This window comes from Pseudopipra pipra, chromosome 24 (genome assembly GCF_036250125.1).
Source record: "Pseudopipra pipra isolate bDixPip1 chromosome 24, bDixPip1.hap1, whole genome shotgun sequence".
Taxonomy (NCBI): Eukaryota; Metazoa; Chordata; class Aves; order Passeriformes; family Pipridae; genus Pseudopipra; species Pseudopipra pipra.
The window spans coordinates 2,598,349-2,622,957 of NC_087572.1; the positions used below are offsets into that span (position 1 = coordinate 2,598,349).

General features: G+C 52.3%; 3 protein-coding genes across 5 annotated transcripts; 2 read left to right on the forward strand and 1 right to left on the reverse strand.

Moving 5' to 3' along the window:
* Positions 1 to 204: 204 nt before the first annotated feature.
* CAP1 (cyclase associated actin cytoskeleton regulatory protein 1) lies at positions 205 to 12,665 on the forward strand. Its single transcript, XM_064635079.1, has 13 exons — positions 205 to 223; positions 5,219 to 5,331; positions 5,688 to 5,788; positions 6,244 to 6,321; positions 8,193 to 8,336; positions 8,423 to 8,508; positions 8,638 to 8,743; positions 8,842 to 9,013; positions 9,658 to 9,845; positions 10,052 to 10,175; positions 10,288 to 10,370; positions 10,864 to 11,007; positions 11,306 to 12,665. Exons 2-13 carry the CDS (start codon positions 5,238 to 5,240, stop codon positions 11,387 to 11,389), a joined length of 1,404 nt encoding a protein of 467 aa, XP_064491149.1. The 5' UTR covers positions 205 to 223; positions 5,219 to 5,237; the 3' UTR covers positions 11,390 to 12,665.
* A 172-nt stretch (positions 12,666 to 12,837) lies between these two features.
* PPT1 (palmitoyl-protein thioesterase 1) lies at positions 12,838 to 24,568 on the reverse strand. Of its 3 annotated transcripts, none has more exons than XM_064635085.1 (10): positions 24,352 to 24,568; positions 18,326 to 18,415; positions 17,026 to 17,135; positions 16,104 to 16,231; positions 15,729 to 15,799; positions 14,866 to 14,968; positions 14,695 to 14,785; positions 14,123 to 14,221; positions 13,862 to 13,933; positions 12,838 to 13,528 (listed from the first exon to the last, which is right to left on the reverse strand). In XM_064635085.1, exons 1-10 carry the CDS (start codon positions 24,551 to 24,553, stop codon positions 13,406 to 13,408), a joined length of 1,089 nt encoding a protein of 362 aa, XP_064491155.1. In that variant the 5' UTR covers positions 24,554 to 24,568; the 3' UTR covers positions 12,838 to 13,405. The 3 variants fall into 3 exon arrangements, with proteins under 3 accessions (XP_064491155.1, XP_064491157.1, XP_064491156.1); XM_064635087.1 differs by lacking the exon at positions 24,352 to 24,568 and adding an exon at positions 20,673 to 20,756; XM_064635086.1 differs by lacking the exons at positions 18,326 to 18,415; positions 24,352 to 24,568 and adding an exon at positions 17,388 to 17,667.
* Positions 20,305 to 22,979, forward strand: RPL11 (ribosomal protein L11). The gene is made up of 6 exons (XM_064635120.1): positions 20,305 to 20,419; positions 20,695 to 20,845; positions 21,222 to 21,328; positions 21,697 to 21,828; positions 22,175 to 22,285; positions 22,904 to 22,979. Exons 1-6 carry the CDS (start codon positions 20,306 to 20,308, stop codon positions 22,931 to 22,933), a joined length of 645 nt encoding a protein of 214 aa, XP_064491190.1. The 5' UTR covers position 20,305; the 3' UTR covers positions 22,934 to 22,979.
* Positions 24,569 to 24,609: the final 41 nt, after the last annotated feature.

Sequence of the window (24,609 nt, forward strand, 5' to 3'; positions counted from 1 at the left end):
CCGCTCCCCCTGGCCCCTCCCATAGCAGAGACCACGCCCATAAGCCCCGCCCCTCGCCCTCTCCGGCCACGCCCACACCCACACAGCCGCCAATCGTGGGGCGGCATCCGCCCCAGGCCCCGCCCCCTCGCGCAGGGCCGTGCGCACATCCGGCGCGCGGGGCGGGGCCGGAAGCGGCGGGCGCGGGGGGGGCAGGGCGGCGGCGGAGCGGGAGCGGCGGGAGGTGAGCGGGGACCGGCACCGGGAACCAGGAACCGGGAGCGGGAACAGCGGGAGCGAGAGGGGGGACACGGCCCTGGGCACGGTCACGGCTGCGGGAGCGAGCGGGGACGGGCATCGGGCACCGCGCGGGGGGACACGGCCCAGCCCCGGGGGCGGGAGGGGACCAGGAACCGGGCGGGGAGGACACGGCCGTGAGCCAGGTCCTGGGGGCGGTACCGGGGGCTGGGAACCGGGAGGGGCGGAGACACGGTCGCTGCCCGCCGGGAAGATGAGCCCAGTACCGGGGTCACTACCGGAGGGGTCCCACCCGCCGGGGTCCCACCCGCCGGGACCGGAGGGTCGACCCGCTAAACGCGGTGCTTTTGGGGGGATTTAGTCACGGAACGGTGCAAACGCCTCGGCGGGGCTGTGACCGGGGCAGCCTCGGGGGGTCCCTGCGGGAGCGGGGGTGTCTCGGGGGTGCGGGGACACACGTTCCCGGGGCTGGAGCGACTCACCGGGCAGGCAGGTGTGTGCCAGGGGATTTGTGCTGGACAGGCAGGTGTGTGCCAGGGGATTTGTCTTGCACAGGCAGGTGTGTGCCAGAGGGTTTATCCTGGACAGGCAGGTGTGTGCCAGGGGTTTATCCGCCTTCCCACACTGACTTGCCGCAGCCCGGAGCGAGGATGTTGGTGTGGTTTGTGCTCCACGCCCCAGGTACCGTCTCCGTCTTCCCGGGGTGGTTCCTGCCCTCAGCCTGTTGCTGATTCCTCCTGCTGCATCCTGGCGGTGCTTAGGGCGGGATGAGCGTGGCATTGCTCTGGGTTTTGTGATGCTGAAATGAAAAAATAACAGTGTGAATGTTTTACACATCAAGTCACAGGATTTTTGCCCATCTGGGATTCTCCAGGACCTGTGCTGTAGGTGCACTGGAAACCCAGGAATCCATGGCATCAAGGAACTGCTGTGTTCCCATCCTCTTCCAGAGGCGATCCTTGTGTCCCTGGAATATTGCTGAGCTTTCTGGAAGCCAAAAATACCCCCTATTATTCATGTAGAAAGTTCAGCCAAGCAGCCTGTGCTGGAGCAGGCACAGCTCAGGAGGGATGCTGACGAGCTTCCATGCTCTGAATTCCTGATATGGAGCTTGGTGCTGTGTCCAATTTAGCTTAGATCCGAGATCCTCATTACTTCCCTAGTGGATTCATTGCCCTGGCAGGGAATGGAAATGAGAGGAGTGTGGCAACAGAGTCTGGCAAATGCAAACCCCCTAATCCAGTTAATTGTGGTGAAAAAGGAATCTTTGCTCTAGTGAGGAGCGAGGCGACAATTTAACCGTCTCTTAATGTGTGAATAAAACACCAAATAACATTTTTAATGGCTTTGTTATATGGGAGAGCTGGAATAGAGGCCAGATGGATTTTTTTTTTTTTTAAAGCACTTTTGGTTTTCTAAATAAAGTGGATGTGACATAGCAGGAGCAGCCAGCACGGGTTCTGGCACCATGTCAGAAAGTATTGTTGTACTATAAACAGCCGAGATCTCTGTCCTGGCAGCTGCTGGGACCAGCAATAGCTGTCTTGTGTTCGTGGCTGGTCCTGACCACTGACTAAATTCAGGCATTTGACTCCTGTCTTGCTTCAAATAATTCCTTCCTTGATGAGCTGAACTGTTTAAAAAAAAAATAAAATTCTTTGGGCTTTTGGCAGATATAAATGTTGGAAATCATCTGGTAGCTGATCCCCTGAGATATTCCAGTGTCAGCTCAGAAATAAACTGTGGTATGTTCCTAATTTAGTTGTCCCATCTTTATTTCTCTTGCCCGTAGAAACAGGAAGTCGCTGATGCAAATCTCATGGTGCTGACAGCAGTTTGTCGGGCTTCTCACAGCTCAGTGTGAGCAGGAGCGTAGGTTTGACTTGCTTTGGCTATAAAACCAACATTTGTGTCTTCCAGAATGTCTAAGGAAGGGCTCAGGTTAATGTGCTGTCTCAGGCAACTGAGTAATTTAATTTGTGCTGGTTTTATGAGAGCTTGCTCCCTGCTCTGAGGAGCCTTTGGCTGGGATGTGCCACTGCTCGATGTTCCTCGAGCAGGAGACTCCTCTTGCTGTGATGTCCAGGGCTGGCTTTGGGGTAACTGGTGTTTTTACAGATAAAATCCCTTCCCTTTATTGCTCTGCTCAGTGTATCCAAACAGTCTCGCTGTAGATGGAGCCTGGTTTTGGTACAGCGTGTTCAAAGCCGTGTTCCCAAGCTGTGATGGAAATAAAGGGCAGTTGATACATTAACAAATGTGCTGTGAAAAGGAATGGCCTCCCTGGCCCACAGTGAAATGTGTGTTTGCTGCGAGCCCATCACTTCCGCTCCATTGGCAATCGGAGTTCAAGTGAATTTAAACAAGACCTGGGTTTAAATCCTGCAGGGAGAGCTTCCTCTCCACTCTGGAGAACTCCAACCCCTGGAAAGTCTTCCTCACCCCTCCAGAGCACAGGATGATGTGCAGAACAACAATGACTCTTTGATGATCTGTGTGTCTCAGCCTCCCCTTTAGAGAAGGGAAATGAGACCTGATTGTTTGCACTGAGATTTGTGAAGTCAATTTGTCACTTGCTGTCAAATTATTTTTACATTCAAAGTGATCCATGGACAAAACACTCTCTAGCTGTAGCCCAAGCAGGTCCTCTTTTTGATTATTTTTATTTTCCTTGCTAAATGTTAATCTCTGGATTACAAGCTCTGATTCAGTTACGACTAAATCTTTTTATTTCACTCCATATGGGTATGCAGGCAGCAGAAATAGCTGCATCCACAGTGCAAAGAGCACAGGGGAGGGTGAGTCAAGAGACTGACTGAGATCCAGGACTTTGGGCTGCCTGCACTTAGTTCTCATTTTGCTGCCAATTTACCAAGTGACTTATCTTGTAAGTTGCCCTAATGCCACCCATTAAAAACAAATTAAAATGAGTTCACCATCTGCCCCATAGCACCAGGTTTACAGAGCACTGTGAGTTTATGGCTGCTGTCAGGAAAAACAAGGAAGGGCATGTCAAATTGGCAGGGAGAGTGGAAGGAATGTGTGTCTCAAGGAACAGTGGGATGTTAAAGGACATTAATCCCAACAGCTGATGTGATATGCTCCTCGCAGCAGCGTGTTTTACTGCTGGGGGTAGGAAGCAGCCCTTCCATCTGGACTTTCTGGTTTGTAATCCTGATTTGAACTGCACTTTGCCACTGGGTAATGGGGCTGATCAGATTAGAGCCTCGCCTGGAATGTGGTGGGGATCAGTGGTGCAGAACAGCAGCTTTGTCTGCCCAGCACACCCGGTGTCCTTCCTGAACCCCCTGCGTTACATCCCTCTGCCTTGCTGCTCTCAAAGCCAGGCAGAGCTCCCTTAACAGGTGGCTCTTTTGGGGGAAAAAACCCACACTTTGAGCGTGCTGAGAGCGGGGGAGGCAGAGCTCTGCTCTTGGCTGTGCTCCCACGGGGAGACGTGAGCCCTGTTCTGGATGCAGCAGAGAACTGAGGATCCTGCGGTCAGGATTTCTACATGGCACAGAATTCAAGAGGCAGAGGTGTCATTACTGTGATTATAGGGGTGGCTGCCATCGAGTTTCAGCTTCTCTGAACTCTTTCTTGTGTATCTGGAAGCCATCCAGTCACTGCTGTCTAGTTTTATGCACAGCCTGTCCTCTGGCTCGCTCTTGGGCAGAGGAGGAAACCACTCTTTTCCTCTTGGAAGGGGGGTGGCCTCTCCCCTGCCCCCCACAGCAGTGCTGCTCCTCCTCATGCAACCAGGGGAAAGAGGGGTGGAAAATGGCCTTGTTTGTCTTGTGACATCAGCGCTGCTGCTCGTGACTAATGCTGGATCTGCCCCACATCCTCTGGAAATTAGGTGAAAACATGCACTTTGGAGCAGGGCTGAGAAGGCTTGTGAGTGAAAGCAAAACTCTAGTGAGAACGTGAGGTTTCATTTCTGAGGGGATCTGGTATCAGTTCATCGTTCAGCTGAGTAAACCCTGCCTCCCTCTTTGAGTATTCTAGGGAATATTTTGGGAAAGACCCTCTCCTCCAGGAGCTGGAGCTTTTGCAGGCTCTAGCAGTGAGAAGGAAGCTGTGTCCAGGCCATAAGAGTGATTCATACTGTAAAATCTTTTGATGAGTGGTGATAAGATAAAAATGCAATTGGTGACTTGCTGCTCCCTCCCTGCATTCCCTGTGCATTAGTGTGCTCCGAGCGTGACCCATCTTGTTGCTTGGTGCAGAGGCTCTGCAAAGCAGTAATTAATGGAAAGTTTAGATGACTTTTAAGACTTTTCCAGATGAGATGCTGCAAATGGCTTGTGTGCCTCCACCTCTTTCCTGTGCAGTGCCTGCAGAGGAGGCTGTAGAGGAAGAACAGGGGCGCGTTGTTGCAGCAGCGGCTCTGCCGCCCCAGCTCGTGCAGCTGCTCCTCTTGGCGTGTGCCAGGGCGGCTCATTCTGCAGGCTGAGGCTCTGCACTGTAGTGATGCTGGGCTTACAGATGTTCCCTGCAGGAATTCAGGGCCCCAGGGGGTCCCTGTGGATGCATTTGCAGGGTCAAACTCTCTGGTTTTCACCTGGAGCGTGTGAGCTCCCAGCAGAGCAGTTGTGCTTCATTTGCTGTGTGGTCGCAGCTGGGACTTTGGCCAGGAACTGACTGCAGTGAGATTCTGGGCAGACTGGTGTGTTACTTGTGTCACTACAAGGTTAGAAGGCGGAAGTTTTGTGTCGTTATACGTGTAAGAAGTTCTTAAAATGGAATAGAAAGTATTAAAGGAGCGACTGTGGCAATAGCAAGTGGCTGTTGTGTAATCTGACTGTCTTTGCTAATGTGAGGGTATTTGCTGTCCATCATCAGGCTGCAGAGCTGGGTAGGAATTATTCTCCTGGAACTGGTAGAGCTTGTACCAGACAGCTGATAAACCCTCTGCAGTGTTTGGCACTCGAGTTCCACACTGTCAGAGGATGCAAATAATTGCCTTCTGCCTCTGCAGGTTGTGGACAGCGGTCGATATGGAAAGGCTGGTTGAACGGTTGGAGAAGGCTGTGGAGCGCCTGGAGACGGTGTGCCAAGGGCCTGGCATGTGTGGAGAGGGCTCCTCCAAAGGTAAGGCCCAAAGCACCTCCCTGGGGCAGTCTCTGTGCTGAAGGCCTGGCCGGGCAGTGCCGGGCACCGGCAGCAGCTGTGCCGAGCTGGCACAGGGCACTTGTGGGGCTCTGGGGGAGCTGGCCCTGCTCAGGGAGAAGCGGGGTTGGGAGCAGACCCTGTGCAGGCGCAGAGGGCTGTGGTTACTGTCCTGTGAAGATAAGAACTTCCTGTGGCTGCAGCACTTCCCTCCAGGCTGAGCCTCCTGCACTCGGATGGTGTGCCCCAGGTGGGAGGTGCAGCCTGGGAGCTCAGTGCCTGTGGGGGTGCTCCCAGTGCCTCCCAGCGATCCCTGTGCCCTGGTTCCTTCTCTGCAGGAGTGGCTCAGTACGTGCAGGCTTTCGATGCCCTTCTGTCTGGCCCAGTAGCCGAATACGTGAAGATCAGCAAAGAAGTCGGCGGGGATGTGCAGAAACACGTAAGGACTCGTGTTCTCCCTCTGGTCTGGAGAGATGCTGCGTGTCCTTCAGGGCTGCAAGGGCCACGTTTGCTGTCAGTGTCTGCATTCCTTTAGTGCTGCATTCTAGGATCTTTGTAATCCCTGAGGATTCAAAACAGATGCCCAGATAACCTCCAACAGGTTGCCACCTACGCACACACGATGAATCAAACCTGCTCCTGGAAATCTTAGGTAGTTAAGTGCCTGGCTTTATCTAGACCTTGGTGCAGGCCTTTAGGAGGCCTGAAAACTACCCAGCTCAGGAGCTGTTACACTCTTTTGAGGTTTCTCTTGAGGATGGCTGTCTTCAAAATACATGGTTTGAGATCAGTGTAGCTGCTTCCTCCCAGACCAGGAGCTGAGGGCGGTGGGATGACTTGTTAACATGAGTCTGGGTGCAAGGGAATCTCTCTCATGTTTGTCTCTGTCCTTAGGCTGAGATGGTTCATGCGGGTTTGATGAGTGAAAGGGCTCTTCTGGTGGTGGCATCTCAGCATCAGCAGCCAGCAGAGGTGAGTCTGGGACGTCTCTGATCAGAAACCTGGTGGGCTCTTCCCTCGGAGTCAGGGGTGTCTGTGAGTGTAGGGGAGCCTGGGCTGTTACAGCTGCTCCAAAAGAGGAACTGGAGGAGCACTGGGGACACTTGCACACCTGAGTGACACTTGCTGAAGGCATGAACTGCTCTGGGGGCTCCCCCAAGACCAAGCAGAGTTCTGGAGGTCGGTTCTTAGAGCTGCAGAACTGGCATTTCCCAGTTGTTACAGCAACAATTGTTCTGTAGCTGTCGGAGCAGCTTGTGAGTGTCACCTCACAGCCTCTGTCTCCAGTTTCACCTGGCACCAGCACTGCACAATCACTGCTCCCTGAGAACCTGCAGACAGGAACTTGTCTGAGCCAGGAGCCACACTGGGATTTGTGTAGCGTGTGCTTTTCATTATGTGATGCTCACAGACTTTCAGGCATCAAACTCCTCCTGGAGCAAAACAGACACTTCTGTCTATTGAATGGCCTCTGAATAATAGCTGGGCTTTTAGGATTGATTTGTCCTTAGCAAGTAATTCAACACTTCACCCTGGGCTGCTGCTTCTCAGCAGGATGTGTGGCTGAGAATCTGATCCTGAATGTATTGGCTTTTCCCTGCTGAGAACTGTTTTTCCTGAGCAACAGGATCCCACCTTGCTTTTTGCAGTTATTATCTGGCTCAGCCATGGCTTCTACTGTTACCTTGTGGGAGCTGGATTTCTGTGCTCCTTTCCTAGTCACTGCAAAATAAATCTGCATCTTTTTCCCCAAACTCAGCATTGGAGGGTTGTTTATCTCTCACCAGGCTGGCTGGGATGCTCTACGTAGCCTCCAGCCTGAGAATCTGCTTACAAATCCCACTGACACGTTATTTAAATAAAGGATTATGAACAAAGAACACCTTAATCTAGGTTAGGTCTTTGTGCAGGTTGTCTGGCAGGAGTCTAGTTCTGGAGCAGCCAGTTTAAAATGCAAAATGTGTGAACTCTCAGTGCTTGTGGTGAAGAATTTCCCCATCTTGTGACTGGACAGTGGCACTAGGCCAGAGCTTCTGGAAGTGTGGCCTGGCCAGTGGTGCTTTGGGACCTCTCAGTTTTCATCTAAACAGGGGAAGGGACAGCAAGAGAAGCTGAGGCTTTGAAAAGCAACTTTTGCCCAAATTTGTCTCTCTCTGCTGCCACCAGCAGGAGACTTTCTAAGTGTAAAGGAACGAAAAGTTGCCTAAGAGGCAGCTCTGGAAACATGTAACCTTCTTGTTGCTTTGCTCTGACCCCAGAGCCCTTTTTAGCACTTCCAGTCAGCATTCCAAGTGAGCAACACACAGAAACAGTTTTTACCATCCAAATACTAAAGGTTTGGATTGATTTGAGAAATAACTGGAATCCTGAAGTCTGGCTTGGTAGGATGACCTTTGAACTTGCTGTGACTCTTGATTGTGGTGCAGGCTGCAGGTCCCAAACCTGCCCAGCACCCCATTCTCTGAGGGTTTGAGAAGGAGAGGAAAAATGTAACAAACTGTCTTGGAACAAAAGAATCCAGGAGAGGCAAATGCTATTTCTGTCCTGGTTACTAACAAGCTTTGTCAGTGTCTCCTGGATTGAACATGAGTCACAGTTCTTGGCGTACTCCCATCGTACCAATCCGACTGGGAGCAATGACTTCAGCCCTGGAGGAGCTGGGCTGTGGGGCTGAGCTGGGCTAGAGGGGAGGGCCAGGCCTAGGCAGGAGCTGGAGCAGAAACTTGTGCCAGTTGGAATCTTCTCCTGAGTCACCATCATCTCAGCAGAGCCGCCCATGAAGACGTGCAGCCGTTCCAGAGCAATGCTAATTAATCTTCTTACTTGTTATTGTCCCTCTGCAGAATGCCTTCTCAGCACTCCTGAAACCCATCTCGGAGCAAATCCAGGCGGTGCAGAATTTCAGGGAGAAGAACCGTGGTAGCAAAATGTTCAACCACTTATCTGCTGTCAGTGAGAGCATCCCAGCCCTGGGCTGGGTGGCCATGGTAAGGACTGCAGTGGGGAGTGGTTGGACTGGTGGGAAAAGTCTGGCTCACTGCTCAGCTGTTCCAATGTGTTCTTCCTGCTCTAGGCTCCAAAGCCTGGTCCTTATGTGAAGGAAATGACTGATGCTGCCATGTTTTACACCAATCGGATCCTCAAGGAGTACAAGGATGTGTAAGTTCATCTTATCCCTTAAGGATGTCGTTGAACTCAGTTTGCTGGGTGTGAAGGGGCTGCTCCAGTATCTGACCACAGCCTCCTTGGTCTTTAATTCCTCCTTCTTTGATCTCCTTGTGTCCTCAGAGATAAAAAGCAAGTGGACTGGGTGAAAGCTTATCTGAGTATCTGGACAGAGCTGCAGGCCTACATCAAAGAGTATCACACCACAGGGCTGACCTGGAGCAAAACAGTGAGTGCTGGCTCTGTCAGCAGGAGCTGATCGTTGCGTGATTATTGCAGCAGAAACAGAGCTTGTGCAAGTGCCTTTCCTCTTCTCTGCTCTTACAGGGTCCTGTAGCCACAGAAGGGGCTAAAGCAGCACCTGCTGCCCCTGCTGGGGTTGCACCCCCCCCTCCAGGCCCTCCCCCTCCTCCTGCCCCCGTGAGCTCCAGCACAGACGACTCTGCCTCGCGCTCCGCGCTCTTCGCCCAGATCAACCGGGGAGAAGGGATCACCTCGGGTGAGTGGGAGTGGCAGAGGGAGGGGAGGAGGGAGAGCAGCCACCAGCCAGGGAGCTGCTGTGCTGCAGGTCCTGGTTTTGCTGCTGTCCCTCAGTACACCTCCTTAGAAAGTACATGACAAAAACCCCTCTGGTCCCAGTATGGGGCAGAGGCAGCGCTGAGCCAGATCAGTGGGACAAAGGGAGCTCACCCAGGGGAGAATTCCCACCCTCACCTGGCAAGTGCAACAAGACATTGACCTCTAGCTGGAATGGAGACCGAGCCCTGCATGTCTCCAGTGTAAAAGGTGCAGTTTTGCACCTATTATTTGCACAAACCTTCTCCTTTTTTTTGTGTTACCCACTCAGCACATCAGAACAGATGTGAAACAAAGGTGAGGTGCTTGGCTGAAGGCTTTTTCCAGCTGCAGAGTGGAAGAGCTGGCACACTCTGGTTCTGTGGCACATGTGTTCTCATCAGTATTGCATCAGTGTTTCCTGCTCCCTCCACTTGTCACAAGTTTGGGCTCAACTTAGGTCCAGTCCCAATAATTTATTTGCATTTTGACAAATGCTGTCATGATTGGTGTAACCACTGATGTCTGCTGTTTGTGGAACTGCATTCTTGGAGCAGAGCTGGGTCTCAGGTTTGACTTCTCTTGCAGGCTTGAGGCACGTTTCAGATGACATGAAAACCCACAAGAATCCAGCCCTGAAGAACCAAGGGGGCCCTGTGAGAAGTGGCCCCAAACCTTTCACTGCTCCCAAACCAGCCTGTAATGCTAATCCCTCCCAAACCACCTCTCCAAAGGCACCTCCACTGCTGGAGTTAGAGGGCAAAAAGTGGAGAGTGGTGAGTGCCTGGTGTTGGCATGAGTGGGTTGGAGGGATGGGAGCTTTGGAGCAGGGAAGGAGGGTCTCCTGGAGACCTTTCTTGTAAGAGGCAGCAGCCTGAAAGCACCTGCAGTTTGCTTTTAAAGGAGCTGCTGTGCCCTGCTGCTCGTGTGGGTTAGTTGCTCTGCATTCAGAAAATGAAGGGTGTTTTCCCTGCCTTTTCAGGAAAACCAGGAGAATGCCACTAACCTGGTAATTAGTGACACAGAGTTGAAGCAGGTAGCATATGTTTTCAAGTGCACAAACAGTACACTCCAAATCAAAGGCAAGATCAACTCCATCACCCTCGGTGAGTGGGAAAACCCTGAAAACTGCTTCTGTGTGCTGGTGTGTTTGCAGAACCTGAGTCTCCAAAACCTTTCAGTGATCTACTCTGCTTTTTTTTTTTTTTTTTTTTGCAGATAACTGCAAGAAGCTGGGTCTGGTGTTTGATGACGTGGTGGGAATTGTAGAGATCATCAACAGCAGGGATGTTAAAGTTCAGGTGAGCGTCTGTCACCTCTCTCTGCCAGGAGTGTGACTGCTGCATCTGCAGCATCTGGTTCTTGGAGTAGTTTTATTTCCAGAACAGGAATGTGCATCTCTGGAGAACATTTATGAAACACCATCTGTCCTACTGCTCTGCAGCTCACCCAGCCCTTAAGAAAGGGCTGAAATTTGCCTCACTGAAAGGGTACAATTTGCTTCCTGCTTCTGGGCTGTAGGGAAAAGCTGAGGCTCTGTGAGGTGGGCAGCAGGAGGCCAGCAGTAGAATATACTCCAATTCCAGTTTTGGTACCTGGTTTGGGATGGTCAGTTTGCCCAGCATCCACTGAAATTTTGTTGTAGAGATCAAAACAAGAAGTTAACTTAGGATTTTTGCTAAAGGTGGGAATATTTGAATCCCACGTGTCTGGGAGGGGGGTGGTTGGAGACAAACACCAAAGAAAAATGCTGTGGTTGCCCAGTCCAAGCTAATGCTGCTCTGGCCCTGCCAGGTCATGGGTAAAGTGCCAACGATTTCCATCAACAAGACAGACGGTTGCCACGTGTACCTGAGCCAGAGCTCCCTGGACTGCGAGATCGTCAGTGCCAAGTCGTCGGAGATGAACGTCCTCATTCCCACAGAGGGGGGGGACTTTGTAAGTGTCTGTTGTGAAATCCTTGTGGAGCTCTGCTTTGGGGATGTGTTTTGAGCCCTGCAGGGAATGCCAGTTACAGCAAGGTGTGGAGGGACAGCTTCTAGAGTCTGGTGGTTGTGAATGATTCTTGGTGTTTCGTGAGAGCTGCTTCTTCCTCGGCATCTTGGGGGCAGAACAGGCAGTGATGGTGGCACAGGAGGGGGCACAGTACATATCTATGAAAAGAAATGCCTAAAGCAGTGGGAGTAGTTACTAGTCTTAGCCATAAACTGATTTTTGATCTGTTTTCACCCTCCAGACTGAATTCCCTGTCCCAGAACAGTTCAAGACAGTGTGGAACGGTCAGAAGTTGGTCACCACTGTGACGGAAATTGCTGGCTAAGCAGAAAAGCACCAAGGCTCATGCCCTCCCCTGGCCCTGCTGTGGGACAAATCTGCTTTCAGATGATTCTCTTAGATTTCTTGTACCTTTCTGCTCTCAAACTGCTTCTCTTCTACCCGAGAGACACAGCTACCTGCCGTCACTGAAATTCCTCTGCCTGGGGTTTGGGGTAGGTGGCGGGTCAGTTATTGTCCACATCTATCAGCAGGAAGGTGTATTTTCTCTCCCCTCTAACTGCACCAATTGATCAGAGTGAACTTCACAGCCAGTCCTGGCAGTTGGCTTTCAGAGTGTTGTTCGGGTTTTTTTTGTATTTTGCCTTTAAGCAAACTGTTAATGTGAGAGGAATGTTGTCCCCTTTTTAACGAGTAACGGTGTCTGTCGGAGTCCACAGTACCCAGTTGCTATGGCAGATGTCTTGAGAAGGTTCTGGAAGCTGCCAATTCCAGCTCTGTGTATTAGCTGGTGGCGTTACAGGACATGGGAATGGTTTTGTTGGACCAAAGGGCCGTAGCATTCCACCCTGACCTCTCTTTCATCATTCCTACTAGCTCAGTGTATTTCTGATTGTGCCATGACAGGAGGCTTTAATTACCCAGTGCCACAGGAAGGCTGCAGTGGTGTAACCCTGGTTACTTGGCAGCCTGGCTGGTAGCTTGGAGCTGAGCACCTCTTACTCCATGAGCCCTCCACCTTCACAAGGGAACCTTTGCCCCAGGGCTTCCTTCTTGGAGCAGCTGAACTCAGGTTCAGTCTTCCAGGTTGGTTCTTCTGAACCTGTCCCCTTCCACCGAGGAAGGGGCCTCCTCCATTCCAGGTCAGTTGTAAATACCCGAGTTGGATCAAGTCGGTTCATCGCTCTCTTCCTCATCTGCAATCAGCCCCCACGAAGTGAATCCTACCCTTTTCCCCCTGTTGCTTGGCTCTTTTATTTTGGTGGGAGGTCGTAGCCTCTGTTCCAGGGCCCTGGAGCAGAGTGATGGATCACACAGTACTGTACTGGCCCATAAAGGGAGCTGCACGTGCTTTGACCTTCATTTTTTCCAACGCCTCGGGTGGCATAAGCATATCTTAAAATGCATTCCCTCTGTAAAAGTGTCAATGTTCTTTTTCTCTAGTACAAAACTTACAAAAAAAAAAAAAAGCAAATTTTTTTTATTTTGAAACTGTCCTGTGACTTGTACTCGTCTTCTCCTGAGGCTTGTGAAAAAAACCTTTCTTATGTACTTAAGATTATACAGAAGATAGAATAAAGTTAATGCCAACTTGCTCATTACTGTGGCTCTGGTCTCTTTTTGGGGGCACACAGGAGCTCAGGTAGGACAAGATGCACCTCTGCCTTGCTTTCCTCAATTCCTTTGAATAGTTTTCCACAGGGAAGCACAGACCTTCCTCAGCTCCCCTTGAAACAGTCTCAGTAGTTGTCAAATCTCACCTTTTTTAGTTGGTTAGAGGTAAAGTTCTTTATTGATTTCAGTTGTACAAAAGTGCATAAAACAAGCCATTAGTTGAAAACTGTTCAAGCTGTTAATACCTGCTGAATTCCAAACCCTCCTTTTTCCCCAGAAACGCCTAAATTTGGCCCTTTTCCCCATCCTGAAGGACAGGCTGTAATATAATTCCCCTGCATACAGCCATGTAAGTCTTGCTGATCCCTGCACTAGTGATTTGGGTTAATACTGCCATTGTGTCCTGCGAGGAACAGGTGATGGAGAACAAACCTCTGGCACAGCTGATCCTTCTGCATCACCCAGAGACCAGACTGGCCACAGCTCTGAGAGCTGAAGCAGATTTGCCAGGCCCTGTGCAGGATGGAGTGTGTCAGACTCAGTGCAAGGCTCAGCCCACCCACGTGGGACTGGAATTACACCAGGAATTCCACTGTTATGGAAGTGCTGAGCTAAACCCCCTCTTCTTCCCCTTCCCCAGATCCCTGCAGGCTTGGACACACAAAGTGCTGTTGCACAGTAGCATTAACTAGAGCAGTAAACCCTTCCCAGTGCTCTCACAGGAGCTTCACTGGAGGAAGGGGAGGATAGTGGTGTCAAACCACTCTTCTGAGAAGTGCAGGTGATCCCCTTTCACCCCCAGGAACACCAGCTTCCCTGCTTTGTCCATCTCCTGCAGCCCCAGGCGATCCTATGGAGAGAAGTACAGGGTTCCACCTCTGCTCTTCAAACCTCCTCCTCAGGGAGGGGAACAAGGAATTTTGTGTGAATCTTACAGGAGCAGATTTCATTAAACACACACTGAAGGGGATCCAGAGCCAGGCATGAACCACCAGTGGCACTTCCACTGCCAGAACTGACTGAAGAGAAGTGCCTTCCCAAATAAACAGCTACTGGCAAGGGGAGGCAATGCCCCAGGAATGGCAGAGATGGTGAGAAGAGCAGAGCTGTGGGGTTTAGAGCTCCTGAAGGCCCCAGGGACACTAAAGAGTGGAAAGCAGAAGACACTCCCCCCAGCACGTACCTCCTTGTACAGTGAGGTCTCCTGCAGCGGGACGGTCTCCTTGGCTTGGCCACTTCTGTAAAACCCAAACCACTGCAGGATAAAAACAAGGGAACAGCTGCTGAAGGGCTTCCAGGAGCCAAGCAGGCCTTCAGCAGCTTCTGCTGGAGACTGTGTGGTGTCAGGCCCCTGTTTGTGCCCAGCCTGCTCCTCAGCAACCTCCAGACAAAACAGAAGCCCCAAAACACCACCCAGAAGCAGCTCCTGCCCTGCCTTCCTCACCTCAGAGGCTGGAGGGTCCACCATGGTATCGTTGAGGAATTTCACCATCACAAACTTTTTCAGAGCCATCAGGTTCTTCTTGTAGGTCTCGTTGATGCCCTGCATGGAAGCAACAGAACAGATCCAAGCCACTGGAAAGCCCAGAGACAGGTCAGGGAAACTGCTCCAACCTGCTCTTCAGCTGCACAGGGAGCCCTGGACTGCACCAGCCTCGAGGGTGGGAATGTGCCACGTGTCAACAATCCCATGACATTTGGGTTCATCTCCAGGCTGTAGGGAGGGGATGGGCCTTTCCTGCCTTCCCGGAAGAGGGAGAGGCTTCACCCACTTGAAGGTGGTCTGAGCACGTGACATGTCCACACCAACCACTCCAAAGGAGCTCAGTGACACAGGAGCTGCTCTGCCACAGACCAATCTCACTCATCAGTCTACCAGCAAAAATACCTTGGGATTCAGGGCAAAAAGTGCTTCCCTTGGGACTCCAGCAAAGCTGCTGCCAAGGAGAACCAACATAAATGAAGTCACTGATAAAGCTTCTGCTCTCCTGGTCACATCCTCCTCCTCCTCCTTACCCTCTCCTGGTTGATATCAGCCAAAAAGATGCTGTTTTTCCTGTAGTCCTCCTCCTTCAGCGGGTCGTGCCAATACTCTGCTTGTACCAAGCTGGAGAGGAGAGAAACCAAGGATCAGACTGGAAACCCAGAGCTGCTCCCATGGCTCTGGCTGCTGATGGATGTACTCACTGCTCCTGAACAGCTTGAGTGTAGGCTCCCAGATCCAGGGTCTTCCGGATCCAGTCACAGATGTGGGAGCTCTCCCCAGGACAGCGTGGAAAGCCGTACACGCCTGGGGGATGGAGAGGTATGACAGCTCAGGGAGCCAAAATTAAATCCCTTAATCCTTCTGGAGGGTAAAGAACCACCTCTTACAGAGCAGGAGCCAAGAATTATCCAGGGAATCAGGCAGCCTTTAATCCTGCAATCCCATTAGGCAACCGTCCTGCCCCAGGAACTGTGGCAAAGATAATGGATGGGGAGTGCTGAACACTGTCCAGCTCACCTGGGGTGTTCCCAGGATGGCTCCCTATAAGTCTCCCCCACTACACTACAAAGAAATACACTCAAGCCATGGAACTTCTAAGGAGAGAGTATTTGAAACTCATTTCCAGCCACTTTTAACTGTACACCTCTTAAAATTCCATTTCATACCTCCCTTTCCTTGGGGCTTTGGCCTTTCAGATACTGATTGTAAAATACTCAGGTGGTTTAGTTGCACAAAGGCTTTGATCTGTAGAAATTTCTCCTGAAATAACTAATCCCTATTGCCCCCAAGGCATGTAAGAAATCTACTCAGACAATGAGTCATCTACTTACAAAGGTCCCTTTTCACTGCTAGTTAAGCAAGCCCAGAAGATAATGCAGTTGGCTGAGGCTAATAATTGGGCCAAAGCAGATCACCAGATCCAAGAGCAAAGGGACAGTTTAATTCATAAAGAAAAGGTTCAGAGTTGAGGGAGAGGCCAAAAAAAATCCCATTCCTCTTGCTAACAGGAGCCCCCCACCCCTTCAGGGTGACCAGGAGGTGTGACAGCTGGAGAGGACACTACCTTGGTGCTGTCCCCCGATGGAGATCAAGTTGAGCATGGGAGGAGAAGGGCACCTCTGGGCCACGGCCCTCCTGTGGGGGAGGATGAAGAGCTGAGCTCGGCGTGCCCAGGCCATGAGACCTGGCTCACATGCACAGCTCACATGCCAAGGCCACAGGTGCTGGTTCTGTGTGGGCTTGGGCACTTGTGTAACGTTTGCAGAGAGAATTTTAACCCTTCCTGGGAGAGAAGGGCCACAGGCAAACGCGCTCTGAGCGCTCCTGCCTCTGTGAAGGAGTTTGGCAGTTTATGTCTGCTTAGTACTTCTAAAGGGTTTTAAATCAGAGCCTGAACCCCAACAGAAATCACTGGAGATGGAGCAGGATGTGAACTCACAGGAATTGGCCTCCCTGGGAGAAGCCCATGGCGTTGTAGCCTCCCTTCAGGTGAGGGTCCGCGGCGAGTTGGCTGCAAACCTCCCTCACCTGATCGTTCACGTTCATGAAGAAGCTGTTCTCCATGTCCTGAGGGATTAGCCAGGTTAAAACATATCATTTGTACACCTTTACAATGCCTGGTGTTATTTGAAACTCTGCAAGCAGATCACTAACAGTTCTGGTTTTGAAAGAGGACCTGAGCTTTCACAGTGAGGGAAGTGAAACCCCAGTTTTGAGACTTCACCACATCTTTGTTCCCTCCTCTGGCAAAACCACCTCGTGTGGGACAGTGACATTTCCCCAAACTTCTTCACAGTTTGAGTCCCTTCAAATTTTATATATATAAAAATAAAATTAAATTTATAGGTATATAAAACTAAATCAAACTTCACCCATCTCCTCCAGAAAACAGAAAACTACATACATTGCACATTATCCTGAGAGATTATTAAAAGGAATTCCAAAGGGCTACATAAAACTGTCAAAACCCACAAAGGTGCAGAAGTCTAATTTATTACACTATAGTGAATAAACAGTTGTAAATCAAGAAGGGTGGGCAGGGATAAAGCTCTGCTTTAGCACAGCATCTATCACATGTATTACCTGGAGTGGTTAGAGTGTGCTAATCAGTGGATTTGCATATTAATCCAATTTAGATTAGGGATTTGGTTTTCCCCAGTTCTTTTCTGCAGGTATTAGCTGGACTTTATTGGACTTTATTAACGTGTCAAAGCTGTTTACTTCACTCAGAAGAAAACAATTAGCAGGGAAAGCACAACACGAATCGTTGTGGAATCCTGTTAATACCAGAGACTGCAGCAACTTCAGACCCACCCACTGGCCACCCCTGCTCACAGAAACCCCAGTGACACCCCAGTTACCTGTATCAGGTTGCTTCCAATCTTGAGAGACAGAACGTAAATCCCCGGGATTTTTTTCTCCACCATCTTTTGAACGTAGCCCATGCTCATCGGGTTACAGCAGCTGTCTCCTGGGAGAGGGAACACCAGGAGGCACCGTCACGCCACGGCCCGGGGCCCTGACCTCCACAAACACACCGCGAGCCCGCGCTGCGACGGGGCCGGGAGCTGCCAGCCACTCGCAGGGCCGGTGGAGGAGGGTCAGCACCTCCCGGCCCCCGTGGGCACCGGCGGAGGGGGACACCGGAGAGGGGCCGGCGAGCAGCCCTTGGGCCTGCTCGGCTCCCAGCCTCCCCCGCCGCCCCGTGGAGGGTCCCGCTCACCCATGCCGTGCCAGATGACCAGGGGTGCGGCGGTGGCCGCGGGTTCCAGGCACAGCCCGAGCAGCAGCAGCAGCACCGGCATCGCCGCCCTGAGCGCCGCCATCTTGACCGACCACATGACTCGCCCCCGGCACCGGGGGCGTGGCCTCGTGAGGCGGGACCAATCAGAGGAGGGACCAGCGCTGGGGGCGTGGTCTATCAGCAAGGGGCGTGGCAGGGGAAGCTCCCGCCCGGGTCGCGGGTTCGAGTCCCAGCGTTGCTCCATCCCCCCGAAATCCCGAATCCCGCCACAGCACGTGGCTGCCTCTCTTCCCCCGCCCCGGAACACGGAGCCGGGAGATCCACGACCCCGCTGGTCCCCTCTCTGGGCTTGGGAGACACCTCTCCCGCTGCGTGAGCTACCCCTGGGGGACAGGGTGGGTCAGGGAATGAGCCTCCCAGGGCAGTGGGTACCCCCAGGGGACAGACCCCGCTGCCCTGCCAGGCTGTTGTGGTCGAGGGTTATAAAGCAGGGGTGTAAGTAAGGCTGTCCTGGGGAGGTTTGAAGCTGCTGTAGATCCCCGTGCTCACGAAGTGTCCATGCCGGCAGTGCAGCCTGCTCCGCTCTCACCGTGCCGGGAGGAAATGCCAGTGGTCACTGCCTGGCTGCTCCCGTGTTCGTTGACATTTTTGGTTTGTTTCCCAACAAGGCTGGATATTATCCTGAGTAGGAGCAGGCAGCAGCGTTGCAGGCAGGGCAGGATGCAGTGCCACGAGGACAACACGCAGGCAGGGGAGGGGGGGAAGCAGAGCAGGATGAAATCCCTCCTGCAGTGAGGGAAGGGACTGGAAGCACCCACTCCTCACCCTCCCTGTGACAGTCACCTCTCTGCCCCACTCAGGAAACCTTTGCTTTCTGTCCCCAGATATGCAGGGTTCCTGCTGGTTATCACAAATACCTTTGGCATAGTGGCAGGAATTATTGCTCCCACTGCAGTTGGACTTTTCATCAGCCAGGTAATTTGGGGCCACAAACCAACAGCACATCCCTGGAAAAAAAAACCAACACCACAAATCTGCTCTCAGCAATGGATTTCTTTCTTTGCACTGAATCAAAAATTACACCAAGCCAACCCACTCTCCCAAAGAGCACATGGGATGTAGCACCCAGCAAAACAGAGCTCAGCACTATTTTTGGGGACACAGGGATGACTCAGAAAGCAGGAAGAGCTCTGCATGGGACCCATCTGGGTGTACTTGGAGATGGGGAGAGGGTCGAGGGAGTGGAGTGAGGGGGAAGCTCTGTGCCAGGCAGGAAAGCTTCCTGAATTCAGCACAGCATGTAATGTTTCCAAAAATGCCAAGGCAGGAAATGGTTCTGCAACAAGAGGGGTCTGGCAATTCCTCGCTGTGAGCTGGTGGGTGCTGACACAGGTTGGACTGTGGCTGGAAGTGTCCAAGGCCAGGTTGGACAGGGCTTGGAGCAGCCTGGGCTAGTGGAAGGTGTCCCTGCCCACGGCAGGGGGTGGAATGAGGAGAGCTTTAAGGTCCCTTCCAACCCAAGCCATTCCATGATTCCCTGATTCCGTATGTCTGGAGTTGAGCAAAGCTCTTCTGCTGTTGGCAGGAGTTACAAGCAGAGGATGGAGATGAGTCAATGCCTTCACTAGTGGGTGGCAGCAGTTGGGTGGTCACTGCAAAGAGAAAAAGGGAAGGCTGACACCCTCGTGCTCTATTTTTGCCCCCCAGGATCTCCACAGTGGCTGGAGGAATTCCTTCTTCCTCCTTGCAGCCCTCAACCTCTTTGGCCTGATCTTCTGCACAGCCTTTGGCAGTGGGACCATCCAGGACTGGGCCAGGCAGGACAATGCTGTGGGGTGAGAGCCACGAGCTTGGGAAGGGGCCCAGGGGAGCAGGGGCAGCACTTCCACCCACCTCTGTCCACCTCCTGACCCCAATCTGCTCCCCTGGGGAGGCACCAGCCCTTCACCCTGTGAGAAGGAGCACTGCAGCATGGACAGATCCCAAATGGGATCCATGGATTGCTGGCAAGCTGGATGCCAGCCAAGCCTGCAGCTATTTCCAGCAAAGCTGTTCTGAGATGAAGTAAATTGATAATGAAGCACCAACGTTAGTTTTTAACCAGAGGCTTTTCACACCCTCTGCACACAGACTGCCCACACTTTTTTTTTCCTCTTCTTAATGAGACAAGCTGATTATTCATTTATCCTTCATCCTCTCTTAGAAGCAACTGGGGCAAAAAATAATTGATGGCATTGCAAAGCCCAGGCTGCAGCAGGGAGTGGGCTGCAATCCACCCTTGCTCCAGACTGTGCCAAAATGGTGCAAAAAGAGGATCCAGATCCCAGGCAGAGCCCCCAAACCCACCAACACTTTACTGAAAGAGTGAAGTGAAACTGAACTGTGTTCCCAAATCTGGTTCAAGGAATATGGGGCTGTGAGGGTGTGAGAAGCTCTGATAAGTTACACTTGCTGCTGGTTGGGAGTGGAGAAGCTTCAGCATTGAGTCCAACTCCTGGCCCTGCACAGGACACCCCAAGAATTGCGCATCAATTGTTTTTCTGGTTTTGTTTTTTTTTTCTTTCTTTCCCTTGTATTATTATTATTGCTGTTGTTGTTGTCAGGATCAAGTCCAATTCCTGGCCCTGCACAGGACACCCCAGAAATTGTGTTCCCTTTCCTTTCGTTGTTGTTAATATTATTATTACTATCATCATTATAATAATTATAATAATTATTATTGTCATAATTATTATTATAATAATTATTATTGTTATTGTCGTTATTATTGTTAGTGATATTGTTATTATTGTTGTTGTTGTTATCATCATCATCCATTATTATTGTACCTTAACTCGTTTCCTATCATTAGCAATAATCAATATCGGGGGCGGAGCCACGGCAGTCCCGCGGTTGCCATGGCAACCGCCCGCGCGGCCCTCCGTCCGCCAGGGGGCGCCGCCGCGGCCGCGCCCTCCCATAACCCCCCGCGGCGGCGGCGGGCCCGCCTCTTCCCCGCCTCCATCATGGCGGTGAGTGGCCGTGCCGCGGGCCCGGCCCGGCTCCATCCGCCGCCATCGCCCGCGCCGGGGCTCGCCCGGCCGCGGCAGGAGCGGGACGGGCAGGCGGGACAACTGCGGGGGCGGGATGGGCGGGCAGCGCTCGGTGCGGCGCCCGTGGGGAGCGGTTGCGGTGACAGGCCGCGGCCCGCCCGCTGCTGGGGAAGGGGCGGCGGGGGCGCGGTGTCCGCCTGCGGGAGCCCTTCCCCCGGGCACCCCCGGTGACGGCCGGTGTGGTTTCTCCGCAGCAAGACCAGGGTGAGAAGGAGAACCCGATGCGGGAGCTGCGGATCCGCAAACTCTGCCTCAACATCTGCGTCGGGGAGAGCGGGGACCGGCTGACCCGCGCCGCCAAAGTGCTGGAGCAGCTCACGGGCCAGACCCCCGTGTTCTCCAAAGGTGAGGGGCAACAACAGCTTGTTCCTGGTGGTTTTCCTGGCTCTTCCTGGTTGTTTCTCTTGGTTTCCTCCCTCTCTTGGGCGTGCGGAGGGTGCAGGGGCAGCGCAGCTCCCAGGAAGGGGCTCCGGTGTGGGAAGGGCCGCTCCGATGTGGGTCCTGCTGGAGAACTGAGGGTTTTAAATAATCAGGGGCTGGCGGGTGGTTGCGTCAGGTCCGTTCTGCCTCCAGACTCTGCTGCTGCTCTGCCAACATCCCCAAAGAGAGGCCGCCTTGGCTCTTTTTAATTCCCTTTAATTTTTTTGGTGGTACGGAGCTCTGAACCCCCCTGGTGGGAATTCTCTGGCTGTTCCCTGAGTGCGGTTGTTGCTGCCCACAGCCCGGTATACGGTGAGGTCCTTTGGGATCAGGAGGAACGAGAAGATCGCTGTTCACTGCACGGTGCGTGGGGCCAAGGCAGAGGAGATCCTGGAGAAGGGGTTGAAGGTGAGAATTTGGGCTGGATCTTTGGTTTGTGGAAGAACAAAACCTCCCCGTTCCTAGTGAAGAGATGTGTGTTCCAAAATGCTGCACCTGATCTGGATGCAAGTCAGTCGTGGATACAGTCTGATACAGGGAATGTTCAGTTTCTTTGGGTGCTGTTTCATCCTTATTTATGAGCTCATTTTGGGAGGGAATTTGTCTTTGCTGCTGGGATTTATGAGCAGCCTGGGGGAGGAAAATCTCAGGGATGAAGATTTAGTAGCATGTGAGCGGGTTGGGGGTCTGGTAGCAGCTGGCAGAACATGTTACTTGTTACTCCCAGGATTTGTTACTCTCAGTAACAAAATAGTGACCAACAACCAACGTTTCAGGTGAGAGAATACGAGTTGAGGAAAAACAACTTCTCAGACACCGGGAACTTTGGCTTTGGAATCCAGGAACACATCGATCTGGGCATTAAATACGATCCCAGCATCGGTATCTACGGCCTGGACTTCTACGTGGTGAGTATTCCCTGCTTCCCTGCAGCAGCTGGGCTCGTGGGAAAGCTCTGGAAGGATAGCTGCCTTCCCATGGAACTTGCTGCCAAGTGCTGGAAGGTAACCTTGGTTCTAATCTGAGATTCCCAGGGCTGCCATAAAATCCTTGATTTATGGAAAGCCTCACAAAAGCCTCTTCAGAAGCAAATACTGTTCCTTTGGGATGACACAGAGATAGCTGGGCTGGGTTTGGGGAGGGAAAGAGCAGCAGCACTGTGGAAGTTCCAGGCTCCCCTCCTAGAGAAAGGTTTAATTTAAGAAAATCAATAAATACAGGGGGTGAAGCAGTGCTGTTGGCCTCCTCCTGCAGGTGCTGGGCAGGCCAGGCTTCAGCATTGCTGACAAGAAACGCAGGACTGGCAACATCGGGGCCAAGCACAGAATTGGGAAGGAGGAAGCCATGCGCTGGTTTCAGCAAAAGGTAAAGGCCCTCTTTATTTTTCTATCCCAAGGATTCCCAAGCAAGAGTCAGCAAAATGCTTTGTGGAAGGGCTGCAGGAAGTTGCTGGGCAGGGGAAGATCTTGATCAGTGCTTAAATCAGAGATTTTTACTGCCCCGGAGCAGTAGAAGCTGCATTTGAGCACGAGGTGCTGTTCGTGCTTTTTTATTTGTGTGTGTGGTGAACTGAAAGAGCAGCTCTTGCAGGAGAGCTGGAAGGAGTGGAAAAGGTTTTTGGAGGTGTGACATGTAGGTGGATCACGAGTGATGGGGCAGGGTTAGGATTTGTTGCTCCGACCCTGCTCCCAGCTCAGCTGCCAGGCTTGGAGGATGGAGCAATCCAAATAAATCCTTGGGGCCATATAACGAATAATTGGATCACGAAGGGGAGCTGCTGAAAGCTGGGTTGGAAGTCTCAGGGGTGGAGACTGCTGATAGTTTTTCAGAGGTGGAAAGGAGGGATGGTCTGTCTGGAGGCTCTTTACTCTGCCTGGACCTACACAGGTCATACCCTGCACAGGGAGGGCTCCAGCCTGCTCCTGCTGAATCCCTTTCCCCTCCTCCTGCCTCACTTGGTTCTTTCTTTTTCTTTCCTCACAGTATGATGGCATCATCCTTCCTGGTAAATGAGCAGTTCCTGTTACCAAAAAAGTAAATAAAATTTTCTAACCCCTTACTTGTGTTGTGAATTTTGTGAGGGGGCTCTTCCAGACCTGGGAAGCTGCTGGGAGCAAGGGACACCTGCACTCGAAAGACAGGAGCTTTTCAGCTGGGTTTGGAAGTGAAAACACAAGTTAAATATTGAACTTTCACAGGAAGTAAAAAATATTTTTTCCAGTTTTTCTCTCCAGATCCCTCAGACCTGCATCTCCCTGAGATAACAGCAATGCAAGAGCATCCTTACTGCCACCAGTCCCAAGGAGAAGCAGGACTTACACTGGGTGACACTGTGTCTTCAGAAAGTTGTCAGGATTATTTTCTTAAGTATCTAACCAGACAGAGTCCTTCTCCTTCACCTGCTGGTGCCTCCAGCCCTGGGTTTAATCAGGGTGTGAGTCACAGCAAACTCCAAGCCAACCTACAAAACTACTTGGACACTGCAGCTCCAGACACTACTTTGCTGCAGCCCCATTTTAGAAAGCACCAAAGTATTTCCCCATGACATTATTTCCATTATTCGGCAGTTCCTGTGCCCCACACAAATCTCTGCAGATCCTGCCACATGAGCCCTGGCTCCCCGTGACTCACCAAATGCTGGGGCTGCTCTTACCTGGCTCTCAGACTGGTTAGTCCAGGGTGGAAGCACTGGGATTTGCAGGTTGAGGCACAGAGACCCTCAACTTTTCCCTTGCAACATCCTCCTCACCCCCGCCCGCCCCCAGGCACCTGACTGCTCATATCACTTCTACATTCACAGCAGGCTTTTGGGGTGGTGTGGGCTCAGTGGGGGACATGGAAAGGGCTGGACTCAGGTCCAGACTCAGACCTGAGATACAGCACTGCAAGAACATCCTCACTGCCAACAATCCCAAAGGGAAGAAGGAATTATCCTGGATATCCCCAGCCAAGGGCATTGCCACAGCAGCAGGGGAAGGCAGTGAACCACATGAGAAGTGGTTGAGGGCGCTTGGGAAAGACAAGGAGCTGCTGGAGAGGGTCCAGTGGAGGCCACAAAGATGATTAAAGGACTGGAGCATCTCTGTGAGGAAGAGAGACTGGGGGAGCTGGCCCTGGTCAGTCTGGAGAAGGGAAGGCTGAGAGGATCCATCCATTTGTATGGATCCATCAATCCATACAAATACCCATAAACCCCTACAAATATCAATCCACACAAGTATCTCCAAGGAGAGTCAGAGGATGGTGCCAGACTCTTTTCAAGTGACAGGACACGGAGCAGTGGACATAAACTAAAACACAAGATCCACCTCAACATGAGGCAGAACTACTTTCTACGGAGGGTGGCAGAGCCCTGGGAGGGTGGCAGAGCCCTGGAACAGCTGCCCAGGGAAAGCGTGGAATCTCCCTCTCTGGAGACACTCCAAACCCACCTGGACGCGTTCCTGTGTCACTGGATGATCTCGAGGGGTCCCTTCCAACCTCAATCACTCCGTAATTCCGTGGAAGCCCGTCCCGATTCCGGCAACGCCCCCTCAGCTCCCTCAGGGCCGGGCATGGCGGCCGCGCCCCCCTCAGCTCCGCCCTGCCCTCACTCAAGATGGCGCCGCGCGCGCCGCCGCCAGGCCTCAACATGGCGGCGCCGAACTCTGCCCTCACCCTTCATGGCCGAGGCCGCGCTGCGCCCCTTC